The sequence below is a fragment of the Arabidopsis lyrata genome, assembly GCF_000004255.2.
Source record: "Arabidopsis lyrata subsp. lyrata unplaced genomic scaffold ARALYscaffold_4, whole genome shotgun sequence".
NCBI lineage: Eukaryota > Viridiplantae > Streptophyta > Magnoliopsida > Brassicales > Brassicaceae > Arabidopsis > Arabidopsis lyrata.
The window spans coordinates 15,065,940-15,078,191 of NW_003302552.1; the positions used below are offsets into that span (position 1 = coordinate 15,065,940).

At 35.2% G+C, this 12,252-nt stretch overlaps 3 protein-coding genes across 3 annotated transcripts; all 3 read left to right on the forward strand.

Annotated features, from left to right (window-relative positions):
- Positions 1–6,372: 6,372 nt before the first annotated feature.
- Positions 6,373–7,137, forward strand: LOC9317273. Its single transcript, XM_002879304.2, has one exon. The coding sequence runs from the start codon at positions 6,505–6,507 to the stop codon at positions 6,937–6,939; it is 435 nt and encodes a 144-aa protein (XP_002879350.1). The 5' UTR covers positions 6,373–6,504; the 3' UTR covers positions 6,940–7,137.
- A 2,936-nt stretch (positions 7,138–10,073) lies between these two features.
- LOC9315418 lies at positions 10,074–10,611 on the forward strand. The gene has a single exon (XM_002879305.2). It carries the CDS (start codon positions 10,166–10,168, stop codon positions 10,529–10,531), a length of 366 nt encoding a protein of 121 aa, XP_002879351.1. The 5' UTR covers positions 10,074–10,165; the 3' UTR covers positions 10,532–10,611.
- Positions 10,612–11,240: 629 nt separating this feature from the next.
- LOC9315419 lies at positions 11,241–11,883 on the forward strand. Its single transcript, XM_002879306.2, has one exon. The coding sequence runs from the start codon at positions 11,397–11,399 to the stop codon at positions 11,688–11,690; it is 294 nt and encodes a 97-aa protein (XP_002879352.1). The 5' UTR covers positions 11,241–11,396; the 3' UTR covers positions 11,691–11,883.
- The last annotated feature ends 369 nt before the right edge of the window (positions 11,884–12,252 follow it).

Sequence of the window (12,252 nt, forward strand, 5' to 3'; positions counted from 1 at the left end):
CTCCCACTTGCATTATGAAAACGTTTGTTTTCATTGGACGAGAAGAGGCTAACTTGTTAATAGGTTCCTCTTGGTCAAACCATCACAGGGAAGCCGTTTAAGTACGGACATCGCCCATTCATTTATGTACTGGGTGCAGTAACCTACGTTTCATCACTGCTCTCTTCTCTCTAAGTAGGTTCGTGTTTTTTCTGCGAGTTTCCGAACCTTATTTTCACCACAGCTTAGCTTAGAACTAATATTGATTTCTTATGTTCCATAGATTATTCAAGTCGGAGAAATGGTACCGTATTAGATTAGTAAAGTAAGAGAGAGAAGTGAAATTGATAATTTCTCATTAAGCTGTAAAGTGTGTATACAATGCTATTTATACTCTATTTACAAGTGTATAATTATATACTCTAATACCCCCCCCCCCTCAAGTCGAATTCTTCAATCGGGAAGAAAGAGACTTGAGAATGCATATCTAGACATCAACAACTTGAAAGTCTTGGGAGGAAGAGCCTTGGTGAATAAATCAGCTAACTGATTATCTGTGGTGACATGTAGAAGTTTCAAGAAACCTGCTCGCAGCCTATCACGCACAATATGACAATCGATTTCTATGTGCTTCGTTCTTTCATGAAAAACTGAATTGGATGCAATATGTATCGCAGCAGTACTGTCACAGTAAAGATTAACAGGACCTGTAACTTTGATGTGAAGATCTCGCAGCAGCTGAGAAAGCCAGAGAAGTTCACAAGTTGTATCTGCTAAGGCCATGTACTCTGCTTCAGCACTAAGAGGCTGTTTGTTGTTTTCTTGATTTCCAAGAGATCAGTGAATCTCCAAGAAATACACAATAGCCTGTTGTAGAACGTCTAGTATCTTGACAAGTGCCCCAATCAAAATCTGAAAAGGCCTGCAACCGCAATTCAGAATGAGCAGAATAGAACAAGCCACGGCCTGGGTCACCTTTCAGATACCTGACAATACGATGAGCAGCTTCAAGATGTAGAGTCCTTGGTTGTGCCAGAAACTGACTAAGTTTATGAACAGCATAGGTAATATCTGCTCGTGTGATTGTCAAATATAATAGCTTTCCAATGAGAGCTCTATAGACTGAAGCATCAGGTAAAAGATCACCACTTTCTGTTGTCAGTTGAATGGTAGAATCCATTGGTGTGGCAACTGGCTTGCTGCCAAGTAATCCAACATGTTCCAACAAGTCCAGAGTATATTTGCGCTGAGACACAGAAATACCAGTCTTGTTTCTTGCTATTTCAAGGCCAAGAAAATATTTAGCTGGACCAAGATCCTTCAACTTGAAAGCCACAACCAAGATTGACTTTAAATCCGAAACAGCAGCATCACTGTTACTAGCTATTAAAATGTCATCAACATACACTAACAAAGCAATGAAAGTGTTGTTGACATGCTTGACAAACAGTGTATGTTCTGATTCAGATTGAATGAAGCCATCTTTCAGCAATACATCAGAGAATTTTTTATTCCACTGTCTTGAGGCCTGCTTTAAACCATATAATGATTTATGGAGTCTCCACACAACATTAGGAGGTAAACTCTCACCTGGAGGAGGTGTGTAACCCGGAGGTAAATCCATGTATATCTCTTCCTCTAAGTCACCATGCAGAAAAGCATTGGTGACATCTAACTGAGTTAAAGACCACCCATGTTTAGCAGCCAAGTCTAAAAATAACTTGACAGTGACAAGCTTAGCAACTGGGGAGAAAGTGTCAATGTAGTCTACACCTTCTTGTTGTGTGTATCCCTTAGCCACTAAACGAGCCCTGTATCTATCCACTGTCCCGTCAGCATTATGTTTGATTTTGTATACCCAACGACATCCAATAGGCTGCTTACCCTGTGGCAAAGAAACTACTGAAAAAGTACCAGTATCAACACAAGTCTGTAGTTCCTCATTCATTGGTCCATGCCACTTCTCAGATTTAACAGCTTCTAGGAAATTCTTTGGTTCAGATTCTGAAGAAATGTTGAGTATAAACTGCTAATAGTGAGTATTCAGCTTAGAGTAGTCCAATACAGAGGACAGAGGATGAGCCGTAGTACCACTGGTAGGTGTAACAGCACATACCAGATTGCAGTGGTAATCAGACAAATAGGATGGAGTACGAGTGTTGCGCTTAGGTCTGGCTGCAGTAACAGGAATAGTATTGTCTGATGCTACTGTGAAACCATTGTTATCAGATAAAAGCTCAGGAGTTAAAGGAAGAGGAGAAGGAATTGAGACAGGAGATGTATCATGAATAGGAAGAGGAAGAACAGTAGGAGAGAAAAGATCAAGTGTGGAAGTAGTGAGATCTGAAGATTGGAAAGGAAAAATATCTTCATGAAAGATAACATTCCTGGATATGGAAATTGAATGATTTTCCAAATTTAAAACCTTGTAGCCCTTATAACCTGAAGGATAACCAAGGAAAACAGAAGGTTCTGCTCTTGGAGTGAATTTATGTCTATCTTTAGGATAGGTAGACACATAACAAAGGCAACCAAAATTTCTTAAATGTGAATAATTTGGTTTCTTTTTCATAAGAAGTTCAAAAGGAGTTTTATTTTGAAGAAGAGGAGATGGTGTGCGATTAATGAGGAAAACAGAAGTACGAATACAATCTGTCCAATATTGAAGAGGAATATTAGATTGGAAAAGAAGAGCTCTTGCGACATTTAAGATGTGTTGATGTTTTCTCTCCACAACTGAGTTTTGTTGTGGAGTATCAACACATGAAAAATAATGAAAAATGCCTTTTGATGCAAGAAGATTAGCGAAAGAGAGTTCTGGGGCATTATCAGAACGTATTGCTTTTACTTTGGTGGCAAATTGTGTCTCCACAGTGTTTAAAAAAGAAGGAAATATGTGTAAGACATCACTTTTAGCTTTTAAAAGATAAATCCAAGTCACTCTTGTGCAATCATCAACAAGAGTAAGAAAATATTTAAAACCTTCAGTAGAAACAACAGAAAAAGGTCCCCATACATCCATATGAATAAGATCAAAAGGATTCTTGGAAAGATTATTAAGAGAAGGAAAAGATAAACGTTTTTGTTTAGCTAAATGACAAGTCTTGCAGTGGGACCAGTCTTTAAGCTTGGATTTTGATAGAGAAAGATCTTCAGAAAGAGCTTGAATCTTAAGAAAGGAAGGATGACCCAGCCTTGAGTGCCAAAGGGAACTAGACTCTGACACACTTAGATTGCAAACAAGAGACTGTGAAGGAGAAGACTGTGATGATGGAGACTCTAAATCCAGAAAGTAGAGTTTATTTTCCAACCGACCTTTACCAATCATCAAGCCCTGAGTAAACTCCTGAATTGTGCAAAAGGAAGGAAAGAAATTAACAGAGTATGCACAATCTTGAAGAAGAGAGCTTACACTGATAAGATTGAGATGAAAAGAAGGAATAAAAAGCACATTACGAAGAAGGATTTCATCTGACAACTTAACAGTTCCAGACTTATTGATAGTAATCTGATCACTGTTGGGAAGTTTCACTGTAGTTTCAGATATACTATTAATGTCATCAAACAGACTTAAGTTGCAACAAACGTGTGTTGTTGCACCAGAATCAATAATCCATGCAGTAAAAGTAAGGCAGGATTCCGGAAGAGTTGTGCAAAGGACATTACCTGCAGAGGTAGAAGCATAGTTGACACCTTGAATTTCATTGATGCTTGGCATTTGGCAGGTAGCTTTAGTAGTGAGTTGAGAAGCTAACTGCTCTATTTGTTCTGGGGACAACTGAGCCAAGGCATTGGAAACTTGATGAAAGTGATCTTGTACTGCAGGAGAATTAGTGAGAACAACACTGCCCACTACATTGTCTTTTGGTCCTCTCTGATTCTGCATTCTTGGATTACTGTTAACTTGTTGACCATATTGTTGCTGCAAAAACTGAGCAGGAGGTCTAGGCTGATACTGTTTAGGAGCAAAGTTTGACTGAGAAACACCCTGTTGAGGAGTACCCTGAGGAGACCCATAAGACTGAGAAGGAGGCTTGTATCCTGGAGGATATCCGTGTAATTTGTAGCATCTGGTAACAAGATGACCCTGTAAGCCACAATAGGTACAAACAGTACGTTGACGAGGCTTATATCCACTTGATACTGCTCCAATGACTTCATTATTACCCAAGTAATTATCAGCTTGATTGACAGAATAACCTGATTCATATGAAGGAGACTGAATATTTGAGGAACTCATCTGAAAAACTACTGAACCGGATTGAGGAGTCTGCTTTATCTCTTGCTGATGCTCATGTTGAATCACCATGTGCAAAGCTTTTTCAAGATCAGGCAGTGGATCCATCATAACAATCGATTCTCTGATATGCTCATAAGAATCATTGAGACCAAAGAGAAACTTAATCACAAAGTTTCTTTCAAACAAATCCATCCATTTCCTATCCAAATCACAAACACAACCAGCACACTGGCACACCGGAAAATCTTGTGCACTCTTTACTTCTTCCCATATTGTTACCAGCTTTGTGTAAAAACTATTAACATCCAACGAGCCTTGACGAAGTCCAGCAAGTTTCTGTTCAATCCTATACAATCTGGGAACATTATTCTGCTTATATCTTTGCAATAACTTTTGCCAAATACCATGAGCAGTTTTCACATAGAGAATGCTCTGACCAATTGTTTTACTAACAGAGTTCATTAACCAAGATCTCACCACGTCATTAACACGAGACCACGCTGCAGCATCACGATGATCATCGTCGGGGCGCGGAAGACTACCATCAACAAAACAAAGCTTGTTTCGTCCATTTAACGCCATTATCATCGATTGCGGCCAGGAACCAAAATCGCCAAGACCAGTAGAAACGATCGGAGACCAACAATAGACCAGAATGATCATTATTGGTTAGATAGTACGGATTATCATACGGATCACGAGCAGGAATCGCAGCCGCCATAGATCCAAGGAGAAAACGAAGATCGGGAACAAGAGAGAAAGAAAAAAAGCAAATAGAGCTCAAAAACGATGAAACAAAGACCGATCCGAGACAAACAGAGGTCGAATCGAAGAAAAAGAATCTCAAAATCAGAAAAGGAAGCTTAGATCATGAAGATCGAAGCTCAAAAAGCCAGAAAAATGAATGAGAAATTTGTTGCGGAAGGAGAGAGATGCTCTGATACCATATTAGATTAGTAAAGTAAGAGAGAGAAGTGAAATTGATAATTTCTCATTAAGCTGTAAAGTGTGTATACAATGCTATTTATACTCTATTTACAAGTGTATAATTATATACTCTAATATACCGCTTCACTAAAGAATTACATTGACAAAGCTTATAAGTCGATGGGAAATTGGCTGCCATCAAATTTCACACAAAAGCGGGGAAGATTCCTTATGTCGTCAATGTAGTTTTATAGTTTTGTAAATGCATTTCTGAACTAAATTGTCAAATGTTTAATTCACCCGGGCGTAGTCAGATTTTTTTCCTAGTGGTTCATAAAACTTTTTTTTTTTGTCATCTGCTACATCGTCATTAGTAATATTTTATTTATGTATACTACGTGCAACATATGATAGAATTACGAATTTACGATGAAGACTTTGTTATCATCATAAAGTCTATCTAATCCTACATCATAAAGCCTATTTACACACATTCAAGCGTGGATTATGATAGGCCAAATCGAACTCAAATTACTCTAGAGAAAAAAAGAAAAAAAACTGTAAGAATATTTTCATGCAAGGCCTGTTTAATTTGATGATGATACAATCTTGTCAAATTTGTGAGAAGATGCTTGGTATAGAAAACTTTAAGTGAAGTGTCCAATCATTTACTTACTTGTGTTTGTGTTGACACTCCAACTCGTCCATCAGGTCACACTCCAACCAACCTTCCAAAATTTTGTTAACTTGCTTTGTTTGTACCTTTGTTATCGGTATCTCTTTTCAACCACTCTTTTTGCCACTTTTTTTTTATACCAAAAAAAGTACACGACAAGAAGTTTCGGAGCTTAACATTTCCCTAGATTGGCGACTGAGATGGGTTTGTATCAAATTTAGGATCCTATTTCTTCTCTGCTCGAGCTAGAAAAGTAACAGACACAATCTAAGAAAAACTAGTTTCTACTGAATGAACTATATTGAATTTTCGACACTAGATAAATCCACACTGTTCTCATAATTTCGTTTTTAGTTTACTTATGGATTATCAATCAAATCCTACAAATTTGGTCCGGTGTGATTTCATTTTGTTATATGTTAGAATTAAACAAACAAAAACTAACCCAAAATATATGAAGATAAATTAAGATTAGTTACAAAACAGATATGAGTCACAATTGTAACCATTTCTTTATTTATATTTAAAGTAACTAATAGTCCAAACACTCACAGTCACCGCCCTCTTACGTTATCAATCAAAAGTGAAAATGGACCTATATCTACTCCTTAGCCGTCTATATAGTTGTCTCCTCTGAAAAAAAAAAAAGAAGAAGAGTAGATTCTCTTTTGTATGATTAACCATGGGAGGTGAAGTAATAAACCCAACCAAGCCACGGTTTGATCTAAGCATGTCAAAAAGAACTCGGAAACCATGGTCTAGTCTCATCAACGATACGCATCACCATGACATCTCCACGCAAAGCTCACAACCGAAACCAGACAAAGAACAAGAGCAAATCGAAGACAAAGAGATTGATCGTAAGAGTTTGAACAATCTGATGAGATACGAGGAGAAGCCAAATGGAGAAGCTAATGTTAACAACGACAAGAGCTCTCTAGATCAACATTTCGGTGATGACGAGGGGATCAAGCAGACGATGCAATTGGTGGTGAAGAAAGAGAAGCAAGGTGGTGTGAAATTCAAAGGTATGATGGGTCGATATGTTAAGGTTTGGAGCGGTTTGATAAAGGCCAAGCGTGACCGCAAAACGCCGGTCTTACGGTTTAAAACTTGATTTCGATCGTATATACGTATGTTTCATGTACGTGATCATATATACATATATTACGTACGATTAGTTATTAGATATATTTTGCGTATACGTACGTATTATAGATGTGCACGTCTGTGTTGTTAATTGGCATATTGGTTTTGACTTTTGAGATTGTAATTAGAACTATATGCAAATGCCCTCTTGTTATTTTGTTAAGAATCTCAGAGCATCTCCAATGGGGGAGCTCTCTCCATGAGCTCTCTCAAAATTTTTATTATAAATTTTGAGAAAATGTTAAATGAGAACTTTTGTTTTCTTTTTTAATTTTTCTGTGTCTAATGATAGGTTCTCTTATGGTGTTCTTACGAAATTTTTTTTTTTTTAAATTGTATATCATAAAAATTAATAATTATTGCAATTCATAAAATATTAAGCATACATTATTTTCAAATATTTTTTAAAAAAGTGAAAAAACCGGAATAACGATTAGTTGTACAGTTGACCGTTGCGATATTTTTGCCATATATGCTCAACCAAATCAGCTTTCAATTGTTGATGCAAACCACGATCACGAATTTGATTTCGAATGCCCATCATATTCCCGAGATTTGTAGGCATCTCTGTAGAATACGCTAAATCGAATGTTCCCTATGGGCTCTCTCCAATTATTTAATATAAATTTTGGAGATTTGTTAGATGAAAACTTGTATTTTTTTTTATTTTTTTTTTCATAGTCCAAGGTAGTATTTCAAGTGGGGTTCTTAGAATTTTTTTTTTAAAAATTATAAGATTTCATAAAACTTAATAATTATTAGAACTCATAAAATATTAAACATTTGGAGAGCTTTTGATTCGATTAAATTTGGATAAAATTTGGTTCGGTTTTCTCCTATTCAAATCTAGTGGGCTGGCTGGATCGACCCAAATGCCTTTTATTTTATCAAATATGTTGGGCTAAGCACATAAAATAGTGTATGGGCCATTAATTCTTTAATTCTTTGGTTTGTAAAACGTTACGTTTCCTTAGCATCATTCTTCAACCTCTCCAAACCCTAGTTTTATTTGACGACGGCTAGCTTAAGATTTGAAGACAGATTTCTTTGGTTTTTTGTTTCTTCTGTTAAATTTAATCAACCAATCAGAGCTTGGCACGTGTGCGGCTCTCTCACAATCCCAAATCTCTCTTAAGAGAGACGACTCTCATGATAATTAGCTGTTTTGAATTATTTTTAATTACCTTAATCAAGAGAACCTAACTAAATAATCAAGAGAACCTCCCATTGGAGGTGCTTTCAGTGCGTGAGTTTTGTTGTGTTTTGAGCTTTTGCCAAAAACATTCTACTAGTCTTTTCGATCTTTGCCAACTAGTTACGGTTGTAGGAGAACTTGAGGTTTATGAACAATTTAACTGACGCTGTCTGCTACGACCTATCCTCATTTCTGTCTTTAAAATAGTTGCAGGGTTAATTAATTGCCAAATTGTTTAAAACAGTTTATAAATAAGTACAATCTTAATTATCAGTCAATCAAATGTAATTTTTTGTTTTATTTTATAAGTAACCTTCTACTATCATACAATACATATATTTCTGTTTTCTTTCTTTTTTTAAAAAATATTATTAATAATTTAACATTCCAATGGGTTTGGTCTGAGGCCTACAACCAAGATAGATCCAGTTACAAAATAGCAAAATGGCATCTCACCGGAAAAAGAAGAAAAGTTCGACTCATGTTGATCATCGCCAGAAGAGTGACCAGAACTTTATTTCCGGTAGACTCAAGACCCACTGCTTCGTGGTAGCCTCTGAAGATCAAAAATTATTGACGAAAAATTCCGATTTTCATTAGCAATCCCTTTCCTCCGACGCACCAATCCGCCACAAGTCTCCCAGAAAACTAGTCACTTTGACGGTGTCAAATTCCGACCTAGCAATCCGACATGCTTAGAGTTATCAACTATAATATATACTCCCTCTGTTTTTAAATATAAGGATATTTAAGTTAAAAGCACACACTTTAAGAAATATATTTTTTAAAAAAAACAGTTATTTAATATTTAATTTTAAAAAATTCAACCAATGATATTAAAGACTGCAAAATATAAATTGTCATAAAATATCAAATGTATTTAAGAGCTGCATAGAAAATTGTAAAACAACCTCTAATTTAAAACAAAAAAAAAAATCCCTAAAACATATTATATTTTGAAACAGAGGAAACATTATTTTTTTTAATTAAAACAACATCCATTATTTGTCTGAACTAAATAATGGGTGTTGTTTTAATTATAAAGAAAAAAATATATAGTATAGTTGACAAAATACCAAACTTCTGAATCACCAAAAAAAAAAATACCAAACTTCTGAATTTCAATACTTAACATGATGAAAGTATACTTAACGTCATTGTTTGTTGCTCTTACAATAACGATAGCCTAAAATCTTTATAGGTGAAAATTTTCCTGCTCTTTGTTTAAGCAAAATATATTCGGGCTTATTGAGCTTTATTGTGTGCATAATAGTAGCTAATTGTTTTTTCAATCATATACTGAGAGCAGATTGAGCAGTATATAGTATTTTGGAAGAATAACTGACAAAGTATGAGGCCACCTCTGATGCAAGGAAAGGTCGGTATTACGTGGCAGATTATCATTGGGTGTCTTTTACCAATAAGATTGGAGATGCATGGCCTCACCGACCCTGTTAAGTAACCTTGTGGCACCGTCGAAAAGCAAGAATCTTTAATTAAAGTGTCAAGTCAGCTCTTTTTCCATTTACTTTATTTCGCCTACCAAACATTATTATACTACACAAATAATACGCAAAGTATAATTAGGACTTATATAACAAATGTTTGACAAATTTTAAGCTTGAATCCAGTTATGATTAAGTACTTAAATATCAAACTATATTACAAAAATACCAAAATTTGTTGCTCATTCATATCTCGTTGTTAGTTTGATTTGGTTATGTCGGATAGTTCATTTGACACTCGGTTGGATACAGTAATAAGTATTAGATAGTCTATTGTATAAAAATAAATTTCTACTATATAAACAAACGTATTTAATTACATTCTTGTAGAATCCAAAGCAAACATTAATTATTTCATTTCCCTACATAAAACCAACCTCATCCTCAACATCTTCATCAAAACTTAAACATCAAGAAGTCTCTCTACAAAAAAAATTCTCATATCTAAAGAAAACTCTCAATAGAAAACAAATAAACAACAATCAAGAATCTAAATGGGAAGAGATCAAGAAGGAAGCCCTCCAGTTCCCTTACATCTCTGCGTCTTCGTCCTGATCCTATTAATGTTCGTAACGATCTCATGGTACGCGAGCTACGAACCAGTCATAGAAGGATTTACGGATCAGTTCAAGCTCGCTCTCATGGCTTCTCCTCTGCTTTTGCTCTTGGCCGTCCATTTTCTATCCAACGATAGAGGAGTAGGAGGGATGATGACGTCTTTGATCCATCTGAACGAAAGAGAGTCTTTGTATAGAGCTGGAGGAACACCATGGGGAGTCGCCTTCATGCTTGTCTTTCTCTTCTTCATGGTTTCTTATCAATCTCAATTTCAAGAACGTTGGTTTCCTCTTCGACAATGAAACGACATCATTTTTTGGTTCTTCTACTATTCTTGACTTTCTCTTTGGGTTTAGTATAATGAATTCATGGTGTATGTTGATTGATTTTTTTTTTTTTTTTTGGTTTCATTCACCAATCATACCATTTGATGTAATCTTTAATCTCTTTTCTCGTGGTATATAATACTTTATCATATATTATGACAAGAGCAAAAGATTACTATGTTTTGTTTTTTTTTTGGTATATGCACCAAATAACCAGTGTTAAAAAAAGTGTAAACAGACGGTAATCCTTTGTATAACACCTAAGGCGTCTAATTTCAACGACTTTAAACAGTATAAACTGTTTTACTGTTTTAAAATAAAATAAGATATTTTTATATTTATTTAGAATAATACTTTGTTCACGCCTAAAGACTAATCGGTCAATAAATATTATTCTGATGAAAGAATTAATCATCCCACCCCAACTGGTATAACCCGGGACCAAGGTACTAGACCACAACTCAGTTGGTGTTTAAGCATATTGATATTTTTCTCGGTACATACTTAAAATATTGAATTTTCATGTTATGTTCAAGCAACAATATTTTTCTATAAAAAATATGTATGACACTATGACGTATCCTTTCATTTGATCGGATAAGGTCTAACGATATATGTCCGTTACTTCCACGTCTCTGCCTCTGGTCAAAAACGCAAGGCGCTCTCTTTCTCTATAAATTCTATTAACCTTTGGCATGAACCTAAAAATCTTCAATCTCAAATTCATCTTCATATTTTGACACATCCCCAATAAAGAAAAACACATTTTCTTTACCACGACCTATTAGTTTTTGTCTGATTAAAACTCTTGTAATCGATTATTTTTTATCTATTACAACAAATGGACGGAGGCTTAGGAACGATGTTGATGAAGGTGGCCTTATTTGCTCTGGTACAAGGTTTGGTGTATCTCATCCTCTCGAAATCGTCGAAGGTTTTCTCTACATCGAATTCGTTGAGAAAGGCTTACAGTTTCCGGCCGATGAGGTCCGTCAGCATCCGCCGGATTCTGGCGTCACTTCAGGATATTCCTGCTGGCGACGATATGTCTCCTTCATCTAACGGCTCTTCTTCTTCTCTTACTTCTCCTTCTTCGCAAGATGAGGCGGCAACAACAACTACATCACCATCTTAGGGATAGATATATACACAAACGGCATTATTGATTATTTATTTTATTTTATTTTAGATTGTTTCGTTAAATTGATGTAAGATTGATTATCTATATGTAGTCGTAGATATATATATATATATATATATGTATATTTGGTTTAGATGTTGAATAGTAGTATCGTATGTACAGTTCAAAAAGGTTTATTATAATCTTTGAGTAATCATTTTTTTTATTAAACTAAAATAATGGGTGATTTGCAAATATAGCACTTTTTCACTAAATAATTAACTAACTAACACCATAAATATGTAAAGGTAGTAAGTAACTTTCCGGGAGAGTAAAAAGACAATATTATCCTGGTGTTAAGCTGCTTTAGCCAGAGAGGAGAATGATGAGATGGTAGGAGAGAGAATTTCTCTTTAAAAATAAATTTCTTTACCACATTGTAATTGTAAATCATATTTTCTTATCTAAAAAATTGATTTCAAGTTCATGATATTTCTATTAAAAATCTGTATAATTTTCTTGATATATCATAACTTGAATTTTTAAAAACAGACAAAAAAATTCAGATGTGAATAGT

Coding starts and splice junctions, on each gene's coding strand:
- LOC9317273 (XM_002879304.2), top strand. CDS start 6,505: ATGGGAGGTGAAGTAATAAACCCAACCAAGCCACGGTTTGATCTAAGC.
- LOC9315418 (XM_002879305.2), top strand. CDS start 10,166: ATGGGAAGAGATCAAGAAGGAAGCCCTCCAGTTCCCTTACATCTCTGC.
- LOC9315419 (XM_002879306.2), top strand. CDS start 11,397: ATGGACGGAGGCTTAGGAACGATGTTGATGAAGGTGGCCTTATTTGCT.